Source organism: Phocoena phocoena, chromosome 10 (assembly GCF_963924675.1).
Source record: "Phocoena phocoena chromosome 10, mPhoPho1.1, whole genome shotgun sequence".
In the NCBI taxonomy this organism is placed as follows: domain Eukaryota; kingdom Metazoa; phylum Chordata; class Mammalia; order Artiodactyla; family Phocoenidae; genus Phocoena; species Phocoena phocoena.
Window position 1 is genome coordinate 35,667,007 of NC_089228.1, and position 25,547 is coordinate 35,692,553.

Here is a 25,547-nt window from a genome sequence, read left to right on the forward strand (position 1 = left end):
AAACGTTCAGTCCATAGCAGGTGCTGTTATACTCACAAGTCAGAACACTGGGGCCTGGGAGGGTAGGCAGTGCCATTTGGAAAGGAAGGCACTTTGGGCAGAGATGGCAGCAGAGCAAAGGCCAATTTGGGCCTGTTTGAGGAAATGTAAGGGATCCAAATGGCGAGAGCCTAGAATGTGCTGTGAAAGGGCAGTGAGAGTGTGAAAGGTGGTTGAAAGGTAGGTTGGGGTCAAATCACCGAGTGCCTAAAAGAGATAGATGGGGCTTCCTATGGCCCACATAGCAGATGATAGGAGCATGGACAGAACAACAGCCGACTGTATCGGGCACTTTACATTTTATGAAGCTCTTTCCTACCATTCTTCTGCTCTGTCCTCACAATTGGTGGCATGCAGACAAGGGAGGCAAGTTTAGGATCAGGAGCCTGGGGTCCACTCCACCCAGGTACAAGTTATGTATACATGAACAAGTCACTTCACGTCTCCACGTCTCACTTTACTCATCTCTGACAACAGGTCCCAATTTTCAACGCTTGAGAAAGGATTACACAAAACCACACATATGAAGATGCTGTATTTAACTTCTGGTCCTCAGTTCTTTCGTTGTAAAATTGGGACAATCCTGTCTAGTCTAATTCTGGGGACGGTGTCCGTGATTTTGTAAGCGAAGGCCAAATGGCAAAAATCTTATTACGGAGGCCAGTGAATAGTTTGTTCCTTTAGACAGATGAGGCCAGGGAAGGGAGTGTTTCTTGGTTGGTGGGCTGGGTGCCTCAGAAAAGGGGCTTTGGCTACTTTAATAGAGCCTCTTAGTACGGTCACAGTATTTAACTCACTTGGAACACGGAGGCACAGGCATACAAACCACACGTTCTCTCAAACGGGAAAGGAGATGCGGCGCAACCACGCTGACTCGTCCGAACCCGGTCCACTTAAAGGGCCAGATCTTCCCGTGTCCCGCCTCCGCCCTACAAAATCGCCAATCAGCGAACGAGCCGCTCCGTGACGCTATCTTCTTGCGACAAAGCCGGCCGTCTGAGGCGTTTACTGGTGACGGACCCCGGGCGCTGAGGCTATGAGCCCCCGGGAGGTGCTGGGCCAGGCGGCCCGGCTGGCCTCCTCTGGTCTCCTCTTGCAGGTACTCTGCCGGGCCGTTCCCCAGCCGGGACTCACGGGGAGGTGGCCCTGGGGCCCTTGAGAGCCCATCCCGGGGCAGACCCAGCCCTGGCGTGGACCCCGCTACTACTGAGGGGTTCCGCAAGAGGCGGTGGCGGCGGCGGCCGAGAGGGGACACCTGGGCCCGGAGCTGGGAGCCTGCGTCCAGAATCCTGGCTGGGAGACTGCAAACAAACCACTTTCCTTTTGAGCATTATTTATCCCATATGGCAGTAGGGGAAGGTTAGATCAGGCGGCAGGGGTGCCTCTGGTGCTTTAGAATCTCACATATTTTTAAGGCAAGGGTTTATTTTTTCCATGTCCCACTCCTTACCCTCAAACACTTTTCAAACTCTGACTCCCACTGAGTTCAGAGAGACAGTATGGCATGGCGAAGAACAGGGACCTGGGCTCAGACAGGCCTGGACTGGAATCTTGGTTCTACCATGTCCTTGTTGCATGACCCAGGACAAGTGACTTCACCTGCTAAGCCTCAGCTCCTCCTCAGAAAATGGAGGTAATAAGAGTACCTAGCTCATAAGGTTGCTGTGAGGCTAGGTTGGGGTTATTTGGATAATTGCACTTAACAGTAGTATGCTCTGGCTCTTAGTATGCACTCTTCCTTAAGGCAGTGTGACCTGGGACAAGTCACTTTCCCTTCTTGGCCCAAATTTTCACGTCAGATATGGTGCATGCCAGTTGATCCAAATGGTATTGTAAAGATTCTTTTAACCCTAGAACCTGGTCATCCTAAGTCATGTGGCTCAGTTTCTCTGTGTCCTGCTCTTGACCCGTTCAACCTTTCCTCACAAAAGTCCTGAATCTACCTTTCCCCTTGTTTTAGAGAGGCAGCATTTCACATAGAGGTTAGGAGAAAGCAGTAGGCAGACTAGGGCTCAAGTTTGGGCCTTGCCACTTGCTAGATGCCTGCACTTGGGGAAAATCTCTTGACTTCTACAATCATCAGTTTCCCCATCTTAAATGAGAACAATAATGCAACCTCATAATGTCATTAGGGAGATTAGGTGAAATGCCTAAGTGCCTGGCATAAGTACTTAATAAATGTTAGCTAGTTTTATTATGGTAATATGAATTTTGAAAATGGTCACTGTAGGGGTGAAATGAGCCAATCTATGTAAGGCATGTAGAAGAATTCCTTGCACAAGATATGCACTTAATAAACGTTAGCTAGTCATCTAACGCTAAATTAGGTGAACCCTAAGTTACTTAATTGTGTTTTTCTATTTCACAACATTAATAACTGTTTGAATTCAGTGCTTTAGCCACAGTGTTGATTGTTCAACCTTTGATGATACCTTACTACTGAGATTAGCTTCATTAAAAGAAAACAAGTCATAGCAGAAAACACACTAGACTAGGAGTCGGGTGGCCTTACCCATAAGGTCATGCTGGATCATTTGCTTGCCATGTGGGCAAATCCCTTTGCTCTGAGTTTATTTGCTTCCCATGCATTCACCAGGTTGCTTTTAGGGGTCAGGTAATTAACAGATGTGAAAGGGCTTTTTTTTTTTTTTTAAACTGTTAAGTCCTTTACAAAGTTAAATGAAGACTGTTGCTAATAAGGCACAGAACAAATACTGGGGAGTGTGAGCAACCTCATAGCTTCATTAGCTCAAACATTTATTCAAACCAATTAGGAGATATGGATATAGCCTAAGACATTAAGTTTCTTAGTGATAACTTTGAAGTTAACATAAATGTGTGCATGTGGTTTTTTTTTAAATAGCTATAATCTTTAGGTTTCTTGGAGTGTTTTAATTCAGTCTTGTGTGCTTTCTCAAATTACAATGCAGACGCTTGAGGTAGCTTTGCAATTACATTGTGTTCTGAAAGAACTTAAGAGCTTATTCTCTAACTCTGAGCCAGCCATAGTGTATTAATGCCTTTCATTTGTATGCATTTTTCAAAAATGCTTTCACTTCCACGATGTTTTTTGATCCTTGTCATCAACTCTCTGTGATAGGTAGCCTCACTTGACAGGGATGAAAACTGAGGCTTACAGAATTTAGAAGATGATGGGTTTAGCTAAATGGTGAGTTGAGACTCTCAGCTGAGTACTTTTTCTGTTAAGAGCTGCATGAATTGGCTTCAAATCTCTAAAATTGAATACAGAATTTGGTGTCTACGTACCCGCATGTTTCTAAGGAGAGGCTACCAAGCTTTCATCAGACTTTGAAAAGATCACCTTTGACTCCATAAAGGTTAACACTGTGATACCTTGGCTTTGGAGACCTTGCTGCTCTGTGACACTTCAGGGACAGTGTTAGACTGCAATCTCCCTTTTTGGTCATACCTTGCCCCGGAGATTTTCAGACCACTATGGTCCATTGGCATAGTTTGATTGAATTTTCCAGATTGCAGCTGTTCACGTGTAACTCTGAGAGTGCTTGACACAGAAGTGATCTGTCATTTGCTCTGGAGTGCCCTTGAGTTACTCTGTGTTGCTGCCAGGATGCAGAGGGGGTGTCACTTAGTGAGGCTTGCACCCCAGCCATCATCCCCATTTGGCAGCCTCACTTAATTGCAACCTGTTTTTCTCTGTCTCATGGGAAGAATTCTTTGTTCAGGTGGTTTTCTTGAATTCACAGGCTTGAAAGTCTCAGGATATATCCTTTTCAAAAGGTGATAGCTGGACTCTGTTTTCCTTTCCCCTCTATTTTATAGTATCTTATTGCAGTTGTTTGAAAGGTATTTCACTTCCTCTCTGGAAAGTGGCAAATATTCAGTAAATAAACATAGCCTTTTCTGTTTTCTAATTGAGAAACCGAAGTTCAAAGAGATTAAATGTCATTGTCGGATCCTTGGATATAACTAGGCAAAGAAGGAGAAGTTAGATTCCGTGATTCCTGGTAAATCTGCTATATTCTGAAGACTCCCACTTGCTAAGTGTGGTGCTCTTTCTAAACAGGCTGGAGGGAGGGCCAGTGTGAAGCACTAACTAGAATTCCCTTTCTGCTCCCTAGAATTCCATTTCTGCTTTCTGCCTGACTGAACTTGAAGAAATTCAGTGAATCTGTCAGGGCCTCCCTCTTCTAATCAGTAAATTAGGGAGACTTCCACATGCCTTCTTGGGTTCTTTGACCATTGCATGAGAGTGCCGAGAGACCCCGAGGAATGAGATTTCAGAAGCAGTGCAGACAAGTTGACCATTTTAAAGAGAATCTCTCTGGCGAAGCTGCTGTATGTCATTACATTAAGAAGAGCAGCCATCTTGTGTTCTTTTCAGCAAAGTAAACCTTCCCAATATAATTTATTCTTATCTATTTTTTTTCTTTTTCTGTAGGTGTTGTTTCGATTGATCACCTTTGTCTTAAATGCATTTATTCTTCGCTTCCTGTCAAAGGAAATCGTTGGCATAGTGAATGTCAGGTAAGAAGGGGTGTACCCTGGCATTGTCCACAACTCACATCCCTAGTTGGGTTTTCTTCAAACTCTGTACCTGTGTGTCACCCTTGGATTTTAGAAGCATGGACCTTTACCAGAAGCAGAGTGTTTCAGCAGTGGGCTGAAGAGAAGCATTAGGCGATGTTGCTTTTAATGGACCCATGGTGTGTTTTCCATTAGCAGCCTCCAAATACACATTTCTCTGCCTGCTCTTCTGCTGTGCCTTAGAACCCAGGAGAGGAGTGGGAGTAATTCACTGCAAACTCCAACTCAGGTATAATCCTGTGTTCTCATCCTGCTGACAGCAAAGGAAGCAGGAATTCTGCACATCGTGAGGATGTGCTTTGTAATTGCAGGGCTGGAACAGCCACCTTCCTTCCCTCCTCGGTGAATTTTATAATTGGAAAGTGGCAGTGGGATGAGAGCTGTGTCCTTGTCATTAGTTCCTTGGAAGCTCTTAGAAAGCCAACTTGCTTTGTCTTTTAGATTCTGTTTCTTCTACTCTCCTCCTGTCTGTTTAAGGACACCCACACATATTCTGTCTTCACAAATGACACAAAAGTATATGAAGTGATGTGAGTGCTCAGTATAGCTCAGCTTCCCAGGTGTGTCTCCATGTCTTAGTAAACAAGACATTATGTTCCAGACAGCATTTCACATCTAATATTTACCGAACATATGCTCTTGGCTCTGTTCTTAGAGCTTAGAGAAGGGTCTCAAACTTTGATGGGCAAAGGAATCATCTGGAGAGCTTTGCAATTGGTAGGACTGAGGAGGTGCCCGGGAATCTGCACTTTGACAAGTTTTTCAGGTGATTTTGAAATAGGGACCATACTTTAAGAAATGCTCTTTTTGGAACTTCCCTGGTGGCGCAGTGGTTAAGAATTCGCCTGCCAATGCAGGGGACACGGGTTCGATCCCTGGTCTGGGAAGATCCCACGTGCCACGGAGCAACGAAGCCCATGTGCCACAACTACTGAGCCTGCACTCTAGAGCCTGCAAGCCACAAGTACTGAGCCCACGTGCCACAACTACTGAAGCCCACCCGCCCTGGAGCCTGTGCTCCACAGCAAGAGAAGCCCCTGCAATGAGAAGCCCGTCCACCACAACGAAGAGTAGCCCCAGCTGCCGCAATTAGAGAAAGCCTGCACACAGCAACGGAGACCCAACACAGCCAAAAATAAATAAATTAATTAATTAATTAAAAAAAAAAAAGAAATGTTCTTGTAAAAGCAGGAAGGAAGAGGGCCAAGGCCTCTTAGGTACTCAGACTTTAAAGCAGTTTGGGCCCCTCCCCACTGGCCTCTCCCAGATTTGCAGATCCCTGCATTGACAGCCCTTGTCTGGCCTGTCCACCTGCTTAACATATAGTTCAGTCTCATTGGGACAGAAGCACTGGGTCACAGAATGGTCCCTGGACAACCTCAGGTACCTTAGCCCTGGGCCATCCTCATTCTAGCTTCATCCAATCAACTGCCTGTTGGGGAAGGGGAACTGTAGCTACTCTTTGCTAAGGTGCAGGAGGGTCCACCTAGGTAAGCCCGTAAGGAGGAATGTGGGCAAGCCTTGCCCATCTGGGTTGCAGCGGCCCCAGTAGTGGTTGCCAGCCTCATTGCCTGTGTTGAGATTCTCTACTCAATAGAGCCTCAGCTTCTTTCATAGGGGTCATTAGGTCACCAGTCTCAGGGTGGCCAAGAGGCCTTCTTGCTGTGTGCGGTCATATCTTGTCCTTTTTTCCTCCTTATGGTCAGAGCCACACCTCTGTATAGGCACAAAGGCTGCAGTCTTTGGGGGCCTCTGTGGCAGTTTCTGTCCTAGGCATAACTCTTATAGGCACACACTCATATGTCCCTTGTTTGGTTCCTAACTCTCCTATTGTATGGATCAGATTAGCTGGGGAGGGGGCTTCTGTAAGAAACCATTGCCCCCTACCAATCACCACCAGTGATGTATGACCAAGACTTTTCCTCCTCCCGATTGCTAGCAAAATCCCAGAAGTTGTCTCTGTCAAAAAACTAGACATCCTGTTGATTGCTGCTTTTCCTTTACAGGCTAACACTGCTTTACTCTACCACCATCTTCCTGGCCAGAGAGGCCTTCCGCAGAGCATGTCTGAGTGGCAGCACCCAGCGGGACTGGAGCCAGACCCTCAACCTCCTGTGGCTAACGTGAGTTGTGCTTTGGCTGGAGACGGTTTCACGGAGGCAAGCGTGATAAGTGTGAGAAATTAAACAGCAACACTTGCCTAAAGCTGAATAGTTTCCAGCTTGGGTTTTGCAGTGAGCTTCTGGGCCCTTGGCGTGGGACAGGAAGGGGAGAACATCTGTGTGAAGTAGCATCCCTGGCTGTTTTCTCTCCGGATGGCCAGGAGCCAGGAGGAAGCTCCGGGTAGGGGTTTCTGTGCCACGTTTCTAACCCCACTCCTACCCTCTTTGGAGGCTGTTTCTGCTATTTTGATTGCCACTGGGCCTGTGCCATCTTTTTTATTCCTAACCTTTTTCCTTAGAGTGTTTTCTGTGCTTTTAACAGCCAATTATTATTTTTTGAAAGCCTTTTAAGGGTTTCTTTGTATCTCTCCTCAATTTTGTTATGTTGATTTCAGTTCTGAGCCTTTTAGAATATTCTTGAGGACCAAGTACATCAGCTAAAAATTGTAATGGCTTTTCTGCAGTTCGATCCCTGCCAGGAGGGCTAGTGATTAAAATGCTTTCCCAGTCTTGCCCTTGCATAACTCCTTATTACCTCATGAAGATGGCTGTCATAAGGGCCGGTAGGTGTTTATTTTATTAGAGGAATGACTGTTAGCGACCCAGTCATATTGAAGTGCTCTCTGGTCACACCTAAAGGGATACTGTGCACTGGACTACCAGTTATTTGAGGTACAAGGACCAGCTGTATACCGTCCTTCAGTTATTCTAGTGCAAACAGCAGGCACTTCTGGGAGTTTTACTTACGAGTCATTTTAACACAGTGGATAGGAGTGCAGGCTTTGGAGTTAGATCAGGATTGGGTCCTACTTCTGCCCTGAATAGCTGTCTATGACCTTGGCCAAATTACCCAATGCTTGTCAGCCTTAGTTTCCTCATCTTTTAAATGGGGGTAATGACAGAGTATCATTGTGAGGAGTCAGTGAGATAAAGGGGGTGAATCATATGCCTGGCATGTAGTAAGTGCCTGAATAAGTGGTAGCTATTTTTATTATGACTATATTTCTTTTCTGTTCAATGTTACTATTTTAACATATTTTTATTTTTATATTTAGCATATTAAGAGACATTTTTTCCGTTTTCTAGAGTCCCTTTGGGTGTGTTTTGGTCCGTGTTCCTGGGGTGGGCCTGGCTACAGTTGCTCGCAGTGCCCGATCCTGACGTCATCCCCCACTATGGAACTGGAGTAGTGTTGTTTGGGTTCTCGGCAGTGGTGGAACTTCTGGGAGAGCCCTTCTGGGTCTTGGCACAAGCACATATGTTTGTCAAGCTTAAGGTCAGTGTGCCTTCTGCTGTGAATGAGAAATGAGAAGAATAGGAGAAAGAGTGGTGTTTAAAAAATGCTTTTATAGGAGAGAATGGTCTTTTCAGATTTGCATCTAAAAAAATATTTGGAAAAAGGTAACATGATCAGTTCAGTTCATTCACTTGAGATTTGTCAGATGAGTTTGAAGTTTACCTCTGCTACACTATTAACGAAGAACAGGTTTTGTTAATAGCGAAGTTATTAGTGTAAATAAGAATTTAAAAGGACGTTTTTCAGATTTTTCTAGTGATTCTATTCAGTTGTATATGGATATTAACTTTTCATCTTTTAAAATATATTATTTGATACATACAAAAGAATATAGTGTGTAACATATATGTAAATCTTAAAACATGATAATATACTGAAGGTCCATGAACCTACCACCCAACCTAAGAAGTAGAACATTATTAATACTGTGTCCAATCATATGCCCCACCCCTACCACCAGGGTAACCACTATTCCAGATTTTCTGGGATTCCTTTGCATCTTTAGATTTTAATAATGTTTGTAAAGTGTACCCTTTACCATGAGTTTGCAGGTGATTGCTGAGAGCCTGTCAGTAATCCTCAAGAGCATCCTGACAGCTTTTCTCGTGGTGTGTTTGCCTCACTGGGGACTGTATATTTTCTCTTTGGCCCAGGTAAGAGTTATGACTTTTAACTTTTGTATAATCTGTTTCTCCATCTGTTTTTTACTTCTTGTTTCTGTTACTCCGTGATTTACATTTGCAGTATTCATGCATGTGGAGAAGGCTGGGAGCTCTAGAAAGGTGGTTTTGGCACTGCTTCTCCTCTGGCTGCCATGTCCATCCTGCTGCATACACTGACACCACTGGTGTTTGTGGGGACCTGGTGAGGGCCACATCCGGCCTTGTTGTCAGACATAAAAACTCCTTTAGACATTCTGTGGGCAAGCCCAGCCCGTATCCAACTGATCTTTGATTGTCTGGCAATCCTGTGGAGGAGAGAAAAAGCAGTAAGGGGGTGGGGTGGGAATCAAATTACATGTGTGTTATTTTCCCTGGATTTCAATCAATAGTTTTCAGAATAGCAGGAAACTCTGCCAAGCCTGTTTTAAACTTAGATTGAAATCTCTCATAATTCAGAGGGTGTGAATCTAGTCATAGGAGGTACGTTTTCATTTTTAGCAGTTTTGGCTTCAATTCCATCTCATTTTCTAGTTCTAGTTCATATTTCTAGTTCTATTAAAAATGTAACTACAGTACTAATGCTAATTTAAAAACTGAAAAAGATCATATAGTTATCAGACCATCTCATAGTACAAACTACTTTGTAATTTTTCTTAATGTATTGGAAGACAAGTTAAAATTCTTAGTAATGATTTATGTGAAAATGTTTCCCATGTCCTAGGCAAAAAGTACAAATATTTCTGCGAAACATAGAAGAGCTAGATTTAAAATTATAGATTAAGAATGAGGGGCTTCCCTGGTGGCGCAGTGGTTGAGAGTCCGCCTGCCGATGCAGGAGACACGGGTTCGTGCCCCGGTCCAGGAGGATCCCGCGTGCCGAGGAGCGGCTAGGCCCGTGAGCCATAGCCATGGCTGCTGAGCCTGCGCATCCGGAGCCTCTGCTCTGCAACGGGAGAGGCCACAACAGTGAGAGGCCCGCATACCGCAAAAAAAAAAAAAAAAAAAAAAAAAAAAAATGAGGGGCTTCCCTGGTGGCGCAGTGGTTGAGAGTCCGCCTGCCAATGCAGGGGACGCGGGTTCATGCCCCAGTCCGGGAAGATCCCACATGTCGCGGAGCACCCGGGCCCTGAGCCATGGCCGCTCAGCCTGCACGTCTGGAGCCTGTGCTCTGCAACGGAAGAGGCCACAACAGTGAGAGGCCCGCGTACCGCAAAAAAAAAAAAAAAAAAAGAATGAGAATTGCTTCCTAAAAGTAGCTTGCTACAATTGCATATTTTAGAGAAGTTATCTCTGATTATTTTTGCCATGTTTTATTAGATCTAGAACTACAGTTCTCAACATTCATCATTGTTTGTGATGGACTCTCCCTAATAGGATAGGAGGGCAGTAGAGATGCCCAGTTATTGGTTGACTCTTCTTGGGAAAGTTACTTGCATTATGACTTTCTCATTGTCATAGTTCCCACCCAGGATACGTCATAGATCATAGGTCAGCTAGGCCAATTCTGAGTTTATTGACATCCTTATTATAAGATTTCTGAGAGCACTTCTCTGGTATATTCTCTGTCAGTCTCTGTGGGAGAGGTGTAAGAGCCAACAGCACCTCATATCAGCAGGCGAGCCCCACCTATGGTTCTGGGATTCCCCTTTCTCCAACCTGCCTCCAGGTTCCTCCTTGAACTGGCCCCTCTCCCCATGGCATCATAGCTCAAATAAAAGAGTCACTGTAGAATATATAAAGAAATCTTACAACTCAACAACAAAAAGACAAACCATCCCAAAAGTGGGTCAAGGACTTGAATAGACATTTTTCCAAAGAAGATACACAAATAAATAGCCAATAAGCACATGAAAAGATGCTCAACATCATTAGTCATTAGGCAAATGTAAATCAAAACCGCAATGAGATACCACTTTACAGCAGTTAGGATGGCAAGTATCAAAAAGATAGAAAATGACAAACACTGGTGAAGATATGGAGAAATTGGAACACTCATACATTGCTAGTGGGAATGTAACATGGTGCAGCTGCTGTGGAAAACAATTTGGCAGTTCCTCAAAAAGTTAAATGTAGAAGTGCCATATGATCCAGCAATTCCACTCCTAGGTATATACCCAAAAGAACTGAAGATGGGTGTTCAAACAAAATTTTGTACATGGATGTTCATAGTAATACTATTCACAATAGCCAAAAGGTGGAAACAACCCAAATGTTCATCAGTTGATGAATGGATAAACAAAATGTGGTATATCTATACAATAGAATATTATTCAGCATAAAAATGAAACACTGATACGTGCTACAACATGGATGAACCTTGAAAACATGATACCAAGTGAAAGAAGCCAGACACAAAAGGCCGCCTATTATATGTTTCCATTAATATGTAATGTCCAGAATAGGGGAGTCTGTAGAGACAGAAAGCAGATTAGTGGTTGCCAGGGGCTGGGGGAATGGAGAGGGACTGCTTAATGGGTCCAGAATTGCCTTTTGGAGTAATGAAAAATGTTCTGGAATTAGATAATGGTGGTTATTGTACAACATTGTGAATGTACTAAAAGCCACTGCCATTATATGCTTTAAAATGGTTAAAATAGTCAGTTTATGTGAATATTTCCTCAATTAGGAAAAGGGGCAGGGATCATGTAGTTAGGATACTCTGTAAAGAGGTTGTTGCTCTTCCCCAGGCTCTGGTCAGCAGGAAGATGGAGAGAGGCAGGGAAGGGGGCTAGAAAAGGGTGCTTGTTACAGAGGATGTTGGCATCAGGTGGTGTGGCTCCCCACAGCGCTGCTTGTGTCTTAAAGGGTTTGAGGCGTGAAAGAAGGAGAGTAGATGACGAGTCTGTCCTCAGGCATGGATGGGCGTGGAGAGCAGAGGAGCCTACACCTGCTAAATCCAGACTCCTCTTAGTGTGTTTACTAAAGGAGCAGCCTTGGTGTTTCCCGATTGAAAGTGGGGCCTGGAGGTCCCAGTACTTCTTAAGCTAGTGTGCACTGTTCTCAGGGGCAGAGGGGATAAGGGAGCTTACGAAAAGGGGCTCTTTCGTTTTTTGTTTTTTTTTCCCTGCGATGCCACGCAGCTTGTGGTACCTTATTGTAGTTCCCTAACCAGGGGTCGAACCTGGGTGCCCGGCATTGGAAGTGCAGAGTCCTGACCACTGGACTACTAGGGAATTCCTGAAAAGGGTCTCTTTGGATACTCCTCCCCAACCTGCAGACAAGACCCCAGGCTGCTGCTCATGGCTAGAAGACATCTTTTTGTCCTAGATGGGAAGAGGAAGGGGTGGAGCCTCTTAGCACCCTGTCCCTCCCCATCCTGTAGTAGCTCTTGCCCTACCCATGCACTAGGCAGAAAGGAGAGCCAGCAGCTCAGTTCTGCTTTTTAATCATAGTGTCACAGGTTTCTGGGGTTCATGGAAAACCCCCAGCCCTAGATGATGGACAAGTCCCTGGATACTAGCACAGCTGGAACACATGGATTCTCAAGGTGTACTGTCTACTTGGGAGAGCCCTACCTTTGTCCAAATACGAATCTTCGGAGAACGTATCTGACATTGCTGTGGTGGTTGTCCTAGTGGATGTCTGTCACGGAACTTATGTTCTGCCTGCCTGGAAGAACTTCTGTTCTCCCAGTCAGGTGAAGTGTGACACTTTCCCTAGAGATGCTGCAGTGGAGCTGGGTCATACTCAGTAGTGCTGTTTTCCAGAGGGTGAGACATTGCTCCATAGAAAGTACAGTTAATTAAGACAGTTCTATTTCTTGACTGGCCTTTGAGGTCAGCTCTATAGGTGTATCTTAATTATGCTTACATTAAAACAGTGTAATTTAAACCCATTGTTTTCTTTTTTCAGCTTTTCTATACTGCAGTTCTGGTGCTCTGCTATGTTATTTATTTCACAAAGTTACTGGGCTCCCCAGAATCAGCCAAGCAACAAGTTCTTCCTGTCTCCAGAATGACAGATCTGTTACCCACTATTACGAGAAGTAGAGTAAGTAATGTATTTTGTCTGTTATCATTTTAATCACAGATGCTAGTTATCCTTGAGGGAAAGAAATAACAACTTTATTGCTTATTGTTATAATAATAAAGATAATTTGATAACTCATGTCTATGGAGTGCTTGTTATGTGCTCAGCCAGGGTTTCTAAATCTTGTCACTATTGACAGTTTGGGCCAGATAATTTTTGTTGTGGGAGCTGTCCTTTGCATTGTAGGATGTTTAGCAGCGTTCTTGATCTTTACCCACTAGATACCAGGAGGTACCACCCCCAAGTTGTAACAACCAAAAATATCTCCAGACACTGTGGAGTGTCCCCTGGGGGACAGAATTGCCCCCAGTTGAAAATCACTCTGCCAGCCCCTGTGCTGGATGATTTACATACCTTATTTAATGCTTATAACAACTCTTTGGGGATGACATTATTACTTCTATTTTAGCGTTGAGGAACTGAGGCTTAGCAACTAAATTACCTGCCCAAGGTGAGGGTCAGAGTGAGGACAGGAGCTGGAGTGGCGTGAATCCCAGCAGAGCACAGGGCTCTCACCACTGTGCTCACTCTCTCTGTTCTGCTGCGTCTCTTGGTTTTTCCCGGGACTGACCTCCAGCACAGATAGTCTGGAGGGTGCTGACAAAGCAGGGAGGGGCCCTGCAGAGTTCCTTCGCCTAGTGTCAGGCTGCTCTCTCAGGTGATCCACTTCCCCACGTAGACCATTGAGGATTCCAGAGGCTGATGTGTGAGAGCAACTTTCAGTCCATTTGACTTTTATCTCCTGACTCTCGTGGGGTCAGTGCTAGTGTCTCTAGCCCAGGAGCCGTGCATGTGATGTCTTACCTTGTCGCCTCTGCACAGATGCTCTGTGACCTGCTCCATCTGGGCTGATGCACTTTCCCTTTTTCTCGTACTTATTTGCTTGCTGGATGTGGTGCACTTAGTTGAGGGAAGGCTTCAGCTGGACTTCTCCTTATAGCTCTTTTGTGATTACTTGAAAATGTAATAAAGTACTTGGGACTTAAGTCTCAGAACTTAAGGAATCTTGTTATGCAACTTTTCAAGAAAAACGAGAAATTATGTAGCAAAGCCAGATATGTTCTTATTTGTTATATGAGAGTTCTCCATTCTGATCAACTAGATCTTACCTTTAACCTAAATCAACATGACAATTTTTGGATACCATGGTGCCTTATCTGCAGGCTTAACAGATCAGGACTCCAGATCACTTCTCTTGCCTGGAGCTTCTGCTCCCTACCCACAGAGCGGGTCTGAGAGTGCAGAAAAGTCCCCCTCCCTGAGCGCTCCCCAGGGCCCACCTGTACCAAGCCTGGCCAGCTTTTCATACTGGACCAGCACCTGCACCCAGCAGTATTTTGGAAAGGAGCATTTTTACTGTTAATACAGGCAAAGAGAGAGAGGGTAAGGAAAAGAGTTTGACAAGTGTGTACTTAACCCTGTGACGGGCTCAGAACTCCAACCTTCAGTTTCCTTATCTGTCAAATGGGCATAATAAGAATACCTCCCTCCTAAGGTGGTTGTGAGAGCCAGATGAGATGGGGCATATAAGGTGCTTAACACTGTGGCCTGGCATGAGTGCACATCCATAAGTGACAGCCCACACCATCATCAGCATCCCACTGCTGCTCTGAGAGCAGGAGTAGCTCCACTCAAGCATCCTAGCCAGGCAGACGCTGATGACATTGCTGAGAGCTCAGCGGTTTCATCTGGCAATCTGTCCCGAAAGTACCCATGCTCATGTTGTCAGGACAGAAGTCTTGACCTTAAGAAGGTTGGGTGTACCTGTCACACATGATGGTGGCAGCATTCCTGCTGACAGAACACAGCCCCTGCTGGGTGTTCTCTGGGATACAGACACGTAGGAAGGTGACTGCTTAGCCTCAGGGCGTTTCCTGTGCATTTGGGAGGTAGTAGATACAGATCTGAAGCCTGCAGGACTCTCTCCAGACCTCAGGGTCCTCACTTTAAAGGTGAGATTGTTGGTCTACACAACCTCTGAGGCCCCTCTTAAAGACTTACAGAATTCTGTGAAAGTATTTGAACTTTGACAAAGAGCCATTATAACTGCCATTGACTGCACACTTACTCTGTGCCCGGCCTTAGGCTAAGTACTGTACTTGGACTTCTGTCCTTAATCCTCTTAGTAATCCTATGAGGTAAATACTATTGTCTCCCATTTTACAGGTGAGAAAACTGAGGTTCAGAGACATTAGGTGATGAACCCCAAATCACACAGCTGGCTTTGGACCCACTTCTCTCTAACTTCTGTCTATGGAAAAACTTTAGTCTGTGTGTTTAAATCTCTATGCTGTGAAGTCTTCCAAAAGAAATTGGCTTATTGCCCAAAGTAATTATTTATTTACTTAAAGATTGGGAGATTCCAGGTAGAACAATTCATTTATTCAAGTTTACTTTTTTAAAGAGAAAAGAAACGAGACAAATCTGAATGCAGTGGATGACTACACCAGCAACATGCCTAACTCGGCTGTCCAGAGCAGCTTTCTGCCCTGGGGGCTCCCTTCTACGAAACTGGTCAAAAAATTGCATTCACAATCAACTTGACCAAATTGGGAGATTTCTTGCCTCCTCTTATAGAATTCCATCTTCTTTTTTTTTTAATTAATTAATTTTTGGTTGCATTGGGTCTTTGTTGTTGTGTGTAGGCTTTCTCTAGTTGCGGTTAGCGGGGTCTACTCTTCGTTGTGGTGCGTGGGCTTCTCATTGCGGTGGCTTCTCTTGTTGCGGAGCACGGGCTCTAGGCGCACTTGCTTCAGTAGTTGTGGCTCACAGGCTCTAGAGCACAGGCTCAGTAGTTGTGGCATGTGGGCTTAGTTAATCTGCGACATGTGGGATCTTCCCGGACAAGGGCTCAAAACCGCATCCCCTGCATTGGCAGGTGGATTCTTAACCACTGTGCTACCAGGGAAGTCCAGAATTCTCTCTTCTTTAATGTTACCTATTTAGCCTTAAAATAATGACATCTCAAATAACGGCTGCCTTTTACATCTTTTCTATTCTTTGACACTTCTGAGGGATTTAATATGAGAGATCAGCTAGCATTCAAGTAAAGCTGAGGAATTTAACATAGCAAGCATGTACTAAGCAGTATCCTGTTTTAAGCACTGTACCAGGTGCCCTGAGTGAGGTCCCTGTGCTCATAACTTGCACTGTGGTGGGGAGATAACATGTGTACTCTGCTAACTACACTGTGTGTCTAGTGTTAACAAGATAGAAGCACAGAGAAAGAACTGATGAATTCCATCTGCAAGCGTCAAGGAAGGCTTCATGGAGGAAGCTGCTTTTGAGCCAGGCCTTGACGCCTGAGCGGGCAGAGGTGAAGGTGCACCTGTGGTAGAAATGAGCATTCGTGGCTGTAGGAAGGAAGAACATTTGCTCAGGGCCTGTTATGTGCCCATCACCGTGTTGGAATTGGGATTGCAGAGATGACTGGGTCCTTAGGTTGGTTGGACAGCTGGGGAGGGGAGAGGTGAGGAAGCAAAAGGGGGAAGGAGGTGACGGCGTGCTGGTCTAGAGCCGGGTAGTAATGGCCTCAGTGCTGCCAAGTGCAATTCAAGGACAGTGGAGCCTAATGAAAGGTTTTTGAACAGTACCATGGTCTAATGGCTTGTGTTGGGAAACTTACCATCTGTTACAAATTTATCATGTCTAGTTTTCTCTCATTCAATGCTCATACCAGCTCCAGGAGATAGGACTTCTTATCCCACTTTGTAGGTGAGAAAACTGAGGCTTAGCAAAGTTAAGTATTTTGCCCATGGCCTTTGTAGTCCGTAAGTCAGGAGCTGTAGGGAATTCCCTGGAGGTCCAGTGGTTAGGACTCTGCGCTTCCACTGCAGGGGGCACGGGTTTGATCCCTGGTTGGGGAACTAAGATCCCACATGCTGCCGTGGCCCAGCCAAAAAGAAAAAAGAAAAAAAGGGGTAAGGAATGGGACTTCCCCAGTCTCACCCCTGGGTCCAGTGGGTGAGACTCCATGCTCCCAATGCAGGGGACCTGGGTTCAATCCCTGGTTGGGGAACTAGATCTCGCATGCATGCCATAACTCAGAAGAAGCCCTCATGCCACGACGAAGATCCCTTGTGCTGCAGCTAAGACCCAGCGCAGCCAAAATAAACAACAACAACAAAAAGTCAGGAGCTGTAGTTTGAGCCCCAGTCTCTGAGCTTGAATCCAAAGCCTGAACCCTACCATGAGGAGAGAAAAGGTTGGAAGAGGCAGTGGCAATCATCTATCACTTTTCAAGTGATGAGGACAGTGGAGGGTGGGTGGAAGTGGGAGCATGGACGAAACCAGGGCAGTCGATAGCCCTGGAGTGAGAGGGAGAGGAAAGAGTGCTGTGTGGAGTGTGGAGGTGATGGAGGGCAGGGGACAGGACCGTGGCCCTGGTGACTCTTGTCAGTGTGGTAAAGATGCAGCTGGTTGGACCATTCTGAGTCAGAAGAGTTTGGGGAGTGGAAGAGTGACTCAGGTTAAAGCACAATGAGCCCCTGAGTTCTGATTCCAGACCTTCTCCAGAGGTACTGCACATCACCTTTCCCCACCTGTACCTCAGTTTCTCCATCAGTACCGGGAGGCAGTGGAATGGCTTGTTGGTCACGGGATTCTGGAGAAATTCACAGCCTGTAGACCAGCTCAGCAATACCAACCTAGCTCTTGGGGAAGAGGCCTCTTTTGACCTTCCGAAGTGGCAAATCCATTCAGAACAGAATGGTAAAAGCCCGAAGAGTGCTTCTTTTTTCCACCACTTAGCAGGTGCCTCTGAGAAGAAACCCAATCTCTGATCAGACTTCCTGCCTCTGTGTCCTTAATGAGCATTTTGGAGTTAGTAAGCAGAGTGGCCGTTCCTTCCAAACCATGGGTCCATTTAAATTGAAGGCATTAGGAGGAAGGAATGCTCAAGTATAAGCTTGAAGATCAGATGCACTGTCATGATTTCACTCTCCTAAAGAACTTTTTATTTTTATTTTTTAAAGAGCTCAGCCACCTTTCCAAATCAATTCACAGCCTAACAGCAAGTAGGCTTCACAAAAGCCTTGTGGGCCCACTGTAACTGTTCATTTCCTTTGAAAAGAGCACAGTTACTGCTTTGCAGATCACACCCCTCGCCCCCTCCAGAGGACCACCTGGCATGGAGGGGGCAGAGTGTGAGAGAGAGAAGGTGCTGTACCCAGGCTCCCCTGAAGCCAACTATGGGCGGGATCAGTGTACGAGGATGACATGGTCCACAGTGTCCCCTAGTGGTGTAAGGAGATCTGGTGCTCTTTGTTCTGGGGAAAGGAAATGCCTGGTTTCTTTCTCACCGAGGAAAATTTCCTCCTGGACTAGAGCTACCCCTGGCATTTGGCTCCAGGTCCAATGATGCACTGAAGTCAGTGTGGTTTGGCAGGATTCAGAACTGTCCTCCAAATATGGAAGAAAGGTTCTGAAACCAAAGGGTGAGGAGATTTGAGGACTGGAAATGACTCTTGCTTTCAAAGGGTACTCTAGACTTGCCCTGTCCTAAATTGTAATGTGGACAGGGCAGTGTGGCTACAGAGCATTTGGAATTGAGATGAGCTGTAAGTGCACTCAATACACACTGGATTTCAAAGAATTAATATAAAAAATATGAAATGCTTCTAGTATTTTCATGTTGCAATGATAATATTTGGGGTCAAATCAAATATATTAAAATGAATTTTACCTGTTTCTTTTTACTATTCACTGTAGGCTGCTAGAAAATTAAAAATCATATATATGGCATGCATTATATTTCTACACAGATGGGCTTTGTGCCAAGAGCAGGGGCCCATGTGACTGGGACAGGTTCTACACCTGCCTTTGGGCCAGCTTCCATAGCTAAAATCGACCTTTTAGAGAGGTGGGGTGGGCTTGGCCTTGAGATTCACCCCTTTCCTCCTATATAGCCCCCTGAAATCCCGCCTTTCAAAAGTCATCAACTGAGTTAATTAGAACTTTCCAAAATGCAGGTACCCTGAGAATAAGAACCTAACACCTAATATTCTGGAGTCCCAGGATGCCTTCATGTTTGAGGAGAGGCCCCTAGAAGGAACTGGGAGGAAGTAGAAAAAAAGAAATCATGTCCAGCTAGCTTGCCCCTCTCCTGCATTTTGTGGTCAGCTGTCTGGATTTGAGGCTACCTGTCTCTTACAGGTTGACCTCTGCCCTTCCTAAGCATTTGCTTCCTTCTTACCCTCCTTGTCCCTAGGAAATGGGCAGTTTGTTGCTCCCCCTGAGAGTTTGAGAAGAGCCATATCAGAAGTTTGTTTTTTCTTTTCCTTTTCTCTGTCGTTCCAATTCTGTGTGGTTTAACTGACCTGGAAGGCCTTACTTTCTTTTGAAATATACAAGCCAAGCTCATATGCTTTCTGTAAAGGGACCCTGGCTGGCTAAATAAAGCACTAAGACATACATTGAGCAGAACTTGTCCTGCAGCTTGGCATGCTTCAGACGTCTTTTAAGGGAAGAACTGACTGTGAGCTGTGTGTGTTCCATGTGGTCAGCTTACTCTCTGGGCAGCAGCAAGGGGACAGCACATTTCTTTAGGGGTCTCAGTGAATGAATCTTGGGCAGGGCCCACAGGGAGGCTCTTCCACCCAGAGACTTTGTCTTCACATTTAGGAATGTAAGTTCTTTGCCAGGATTCGTTGGATGTTTTCTGTGTGCTTAGCAGTAAATGAAAAATTAGTGGGGACTATCCAAATTGGGATTTAGAGACCAAACTGAGTTTCAGTAGTATTACTGTATTCTTAGACTTGGAATACCTGGAGTTTTTGTTTTATTTTGTTTTTTCTTCTAGGCTTTTGTAAATTGGGAAGAGGCTAAATTGACTTGGAGTTTCTTCAAACAGTCTTTCTTGAAACAGATTTTGACAGAAGGTAAGTAAAAGGTCTCTCTGAGCAGTCAGGAAACTGAAGTATCAGCCAGGGGATTCCATAGAACTGATGATTGCCTAGATGCAGACCACCTGCTGCCTAGAGCCCCCAGGGCAGAGGACCCTCAGAAATGGGAGTTTTTTAAACAAGGAGAGGGAAACTAACATTTATTTAATCTGATACTTCAGTTGTCTAATTTAAATCTCCCCACAGCCTTGTAAGAAAGATATTGTCCCCATTTATTATAGATGAGGAAACTGAGGGTCAGTGAGGTTACATAACTTCTGCAAGAATGAGGAGCAATTTAATTTGAATCCAAGTCTAACTCCAGAACCCATGTTAACAGCGTTTAAACAAATGTATTATAAAAATATTATATCAATTACAGAAAGTTTGGAAAATACAGAAAACTATCTGTAATCTCATTTTCCTAACTTTTTATACACTTCTTTTTCTGCACTTTTTAAGACCATGTTTTTCTCATTTTATTTTCTTTAACAATAAAATTCACCTGTGGGATAGTTTGGTCAGCTTTCCAACTTCTCGGGACTTTCCAGTTTAACAGTGACAGAGCTCTGAAGCAGAGGGCAAACCAGGAGCTGAAAGTATATGTAATTTTTCTATATATACGTATGGTTTATTTATACCCAGCTTTAGTTCAAAGAATGAGATTGGAGGCGGCTATAAGCTGCTGAAGGTAGTAGTTTCTCTCTATAAATTTCATGTGTCTGTACATCTATATATCTATTACTGAACGTGTTTCTAAATATTTTCAAAAATTATCTTTTAATTATGAAAATAATATAACCCCATTACAAGAATTTTGGAAAATAGAAAAGTTTCCTATAATTCTAGCATTCTAATACAAACATCATTATTATTATCTTGTTGTTTTTCCTTTTCCACCTTCTTTATTCATTATGCTTCCGAAGGGAAGTAACTCCCCCTTAAGCCTCACTTTCCGCATCTGTGAGTTAAAGGATAGGACCAGGAGGTGCCTGAGGGCTCCCTGAACTTTGCGAATGGATGTTTCTAGCCTGAGCCCATAATGCTGCCATTACAGAAGTGAAACTGTTCATAGGGCTTCTGGAGGAAGTAAGGGTCAGAAGCCTTCGGAGAGCTGAGTGAAGGTGCCTTAACGCTAAGTTTCTTGAGAGCAGCGAGTGTGCTGTTCACCACTGTCTCCGTGGCACCCTGCCGGGCCTGGAACATAATAGGTATTCAGCAAGTATTTTTTGATAAAGAAAGGTACTGTAGTGAAATTGTATATTGTGATAGCTCCCATTATTGTTAGAACAGGCAAAACAATGGAGGGAGTTTTGGGAAGGGGTGTTACTTAAATGCACTTTTTTTTCCTCCTGAAGTTTAAAGGACAGTTTGAATGAGTTGAGGAATGGTCCTGAGTTGGTTGCAAGCAGTGGCCCTAAGTTGGTTGTGTGGACTGCAGTGGCTAGATGTGTTTGCAGTGGCAGGTGTCAGCTACACACTCAAGCCTCCCAAGCTGGGCCTGTTCCATGGTTGGGCCGTCCTGACCTGGCTGGCAGAGGGCCCTTAGAGACTTTCCAGGGCCTCCCTCTCTGTGGCTGTGAAGTAAGGAAGGGACTTGACAAGGACACCCAGATTCTTCTCTAAAAACTACAGCTCTAAAAAATTTGAAATCATTTATTGTTATAGCAAAAATGTGTGTGTGTATGTATGAGTATATATAGTATATGTGTATGTGTGTGTGTGTATGTGTGAGTGTATAGTATATGTGTATGTGTGTGTGAGTGTATACAGTATATGTATGTGTGACTATAGTATATGTGTATGTGTGAGTGTATATAGTGTATGTGTGTGTATGTGTGAGTGTATATAGTATATGTGTATGTGTGTGTATGTGTGTGTATATAGTATATGTGAGTGTGTGTATGTGTGAGTGTATATAGTATACGTGTATGTGTGAGTGTATATAGTATATGTGTATGTGTGAGTGTATATAGTGTATGTGTGTGTGTGTATATAGTATATGTGTATGTGTGTGTATGTGTGAGTGTATATAGTATATGTGAGTGTGTGTATGTGTGAGTGTATATAGTATATGTGTATGTGTGTGTATGTGAGTGTATATAGTATATGTGTATGTGTGTATGTGTGAGTGTATATAGTATATGTGTATGTGTGTGTATGTGAGTGTATATAGTATATGTGTATGTGTGAGTGTATATAGTATATGTGTATGTGTGTGTATGTATGTGTGAGTGTATATAGTATATGTGTATGTGTGTGTGTGAGTGTATATAGTATATGTGTATGTGTGTGTGTGAGTGTATATAGTATATATGTGTGTGTATGTGTGTGTATATAGTATATGTGTGTGTATAGTATATGTGTATGTGTGTGTGAGTATGTGTGTGTGTGTGTATATATAAATGCTGTTACTTTCTGCCCCCACATTTCCTAAACACTGTGTGTCAGGTGCTGAGAATACACAGATGAATGAGGAACAGGCCGTAGCCTCAAGGAGCTCATTCTCTCCCCAGAGACGCAGGCATTTGTGTCGTTAACTCTGATACAGGGCTGTGAGGGGCTGTACTTGGAAATGCCAGCTCATTCGCCAGACATCTCTTGAATGCTGTTTCATTTCCTGGAGCTCTGCTAGGCAGCCAGGGGCACGGAGATGACTGAGACATGGTTCCTGCCCTCAGGGAGCTCACAGAACGTGGGAGGGAGAGGCCTTTTGTGCCAGAACCCAGGGAAGCCCCTGAAGAAAAGCCATTGCAGGTGGTGAGAATACCAACAGCTGAGGCTGGGAACACCAGCCCAGCCTGACTCAGGGCAGCTGGAGGGGCTAAATCCTCTGTGTAGGGTGTAGCAGAGGATGATGGTGTGATGGTGGGAGGTGGGGGTGAGGTTGGTGAAGGGAGGCCAAAAAGATAGCTCGGGGTAAGTTTATAAAAGGCCTCAAGGGCTTCCCTGGTGGCGCAGTGGTTAAGAATCTGCCTGCCAATGCAGGGGACACGGATTCAAGCCCTGGTCCGGGAAGATCCCACATACCACGGAGCAACTAAGCCCGTGCACCACAACTACTGAGCCTGTGCTCTAGAACCCATGAGCCACAACTGCTGAGCCTGTGAGCCACAACTACTGAAGCCCGCGCGCCTAGAGCCCATGCTCCGCAATAAGAGAAGCCATTGCAATGAGAAGCCCGCGCACTGCAACGGAGTAGCCCCTGCTCGCCGCAACTAGGGAAAGCCCATGCGCAGAAACGAAGACTGAACGCAGCCAAAAATAAATTTCTAAAAAATAATAATAATTAAATAATAAAAGACCTCAAATGCAGAATCAAGGCGCTTGGACTTTTTGCAAACACTACAGAGCCATTTAAAATTGTGAAGACAGGGATTGACTTAAGATCTGTATTTGCAAAAGCTGGAACTGTTAGTGGTGAGGATGGATCAGAACAGAGCAGAGATACAGATGGGAACTAGTGCAGTGCCTGAGGACCCGTGCCTGGGAAAACTTGCAGAGGTCCCTGCCACAAATGCAGTGGCTGGGAGATTGTAGGCAGGGAAGGGCTGAAGAGAGACTTGAGATCACATTGCTTCTCATCTCTTAATATTGCTTTCCTCTTTGAGCAAGTTTCTAGGAGGTGAGAGTTGGCCCTTCAGAGCTATGGACACTCTTTAGTGCTCCACCTCCATAGTGGTCAGTGCTTTCCACTCACAGATAATAAGAACATTCATGGAAGTTGAGGGTGGGGAATAGGGCTCTGGGCTGGTGTCTTCACCTTGAAAGCATTAGTCTGTCTTGAATTGTGAACTTGGGCTCCAGGGAACTGCCAGCCTCCACGGAGCTTTATCCACCCAAAGAAGAAACTTTTGATGAGTCTGTGCACTTAATCATGGACCTTTCATTTCACAGAATTTACACCCAGATTATCTGACCTCCCTGAAAACTTGAGATAATCATTTTCATCATTAACATTTTAGTAACTCCTCATACTTTTTGAAAAACTTATCAGACTGGTTTTATTGATTTTTGTTTTGTTTTTAATTTAACTGGTTTGGAAATTTGTTGTCAGTAAAGCCCCCTGCACTTTCCAAATTGTTATTATTTTGAGATTATTTGAAATCAACATTAGGACAAGGAAATGCTAATTTGAAATGCTAATTATTTTGCTTTTCCATTTACAGGCGAGCGATATGTGATGACATTTTTGAACGTGTTAAATTTTGGGGATCAGGGTAAGATGAAATTCTGTATTGTTTTAATTAAAGATGAACTGTTAGTAGATACTTTCTCATATTTTTCTCTGCAGTTTGATACGTTTAATGAAAAAATGAACCTGCAGACTATTTTTTAAAAAAGATTATAAGAAATGAATCCTGAAGATTAAAAATTGTAGGTCTTTATATATTTGACTATCCCCTCTCATTGACATGGGTGGCAAGTTCCCTTTTGAGATTCTCTGCCCTTACCCTGCTTTCTGCAGAGCTCTGGTGCTTATTTTGGGGGCCAGAGTGTGCTAAGGGAAAAGGGAGCTCATTGCAGTCACAAAGATTTGCTCCATGTTTGTGTGGCTAGATAGGTCTTAATATTTTTTTCACATTTATTTTTGAATATAATCCCAAAGTAGTGCAAATAAAAATAGAAAAAAAAATCAACTTGGCATTAATGACTTTTATAAAAAAATGCTGGTGATGGAAATGTTCTGTATCTTGACTGTATCCATGTCAGTTGTGATATTGTGCTATAGTTTTGCAAGAAACTGTTTGGGGAACTGGGTAAAGGGTACATGGATCTCTTTTATTTCTTACAACTCGAAGTGAATCTATAATTATCTCAAAACGTTTAATTTAAAAAATTAAATTAGAAAAAATTTTAATGGTGCTGTAAAAATTCAAATAGAAAAACCAATATGATTGTTATTTCTTCCTTTTTGTTTTGTAGGCGTGTATGATATAGTGAATAATCTTGGCTCCCTTGTGGCCAGATTAATTTTCCAGCCAATAGAAGAGAGTTTTTATATATTCTTTGCTAAGGTGCTGGAGAGAGAAAAGGATGCTACACTTCAGAAGCAGGTAGTCTTGGTTCTTATGTCACCATCTCCCAAGTGAATTCTCTGTCTATGTGCAGGATAAACAGACAGAAATGTGGAGCTATCTGTTCCCCTCTGTTAGCTCTGAAATTTTCTTCTAGTTTTCATTCTTCTATCACATTCTGAATGATGGCAGGACACTGAGCTCACTTCTTCTTTCACAGCTTCTCCTTTTTCCCCTGACCAGCCCTTCTTTTTCACCCTTTGTCCTTCTTTGTAACCTTATTCTTGTCCCAGCCCTCTCAGAACTCTCTGCGGCTGTCCCCAGTGCAGCGCAGACCTCCTTCCATGGTCTAGTGTTAGGTGTAAGAATGAGGTTGCCTCCCCCATCCTCAGATTCTCAGGAACAAAAGATGAGCTGAAGGATGCAGAGATGGGGTCAAGGCTAACTGAGGGTGCGGGGAGGAAAGCATGCGGACATTTGGTCTCGCTCACCACACCAGTTGTTTAGCTTCTTAAGGACTGTGACATGCCCAGAGCTCCATTCTGACTCTGAGAATTGATATACTCCAGCCAGTAAAAACAGAAGAGATTTTAATCCAGGAGTATTTGGTTGTAGAAACTTCCCTTTTCCTAGAACCATTGAAAATGTCTATCTTAGAATTAGAAGCAAGCTAAGTTGGCCTCTTACATCTCTTAGAAGACATTTTGCAAAATACAGTTTATGCACAGTATTTCAAAACGAGCTAATCTGGTTCTCAGACTGATTTAGGAATGTTTTCCTAAGTGTAGATTCCAGGAACATCAGGGTTTGGAGTTGTTTGTCAGGAGAAGCACGGTGACAAAGCTAGCTAGCAATGTAAAAACTCGTCCATTTAAGAATAAATGTCAGAGGGG

General features: G+C 44.1%; 1 protein-coding gene across 1 annotated transcript in view; it reads left to right on the plus strand.

Annotated features, from left to right (window-relative positions):
• Positions 1-1,074: 1,074 nt before the first annotated feature.
• Positions 1,075-25,547, plus strand: part of RFT1 (RFT1 homolog) — a 36,562-nt gene continuing 12,089 nt past the window's right edge. The window contains exons 1-9 of the mRNA XM_065885729.1: positions 1,075-1,138; positions 4,460-4,545; positions 6,612-6,728; positions 7,854-8,043; positions 8,616-8,717; positions 12,579-12,716; positions 19,555-19,633; positions 23,806-23,856; positions 24,563-24,693. Coding sequence (XP_065741801.1) covers positions 1,076-1,138; positions 4,460-4,545; positions 6,612-6,728; positions 7,854-8,043; positions 8,616-8,717; positions 12,579-12,716; positions 19,555-19,633; positions 23,806-23,856; positions 24,563-24,693 — 957 coding nt within the window. The 5' untranslated portion in view covers position 1,075. The remainder of the gene's footprint in view (positions 1,139-4,459; positions 4,546-6,611; positions 6,729-7,853; positions 8,044-8,615; positions 8,718-12,578; positions 12,717-19,554; positions 19,634-23,805; positions 23,857-24,562; positions 24,694-25,547) is intronic.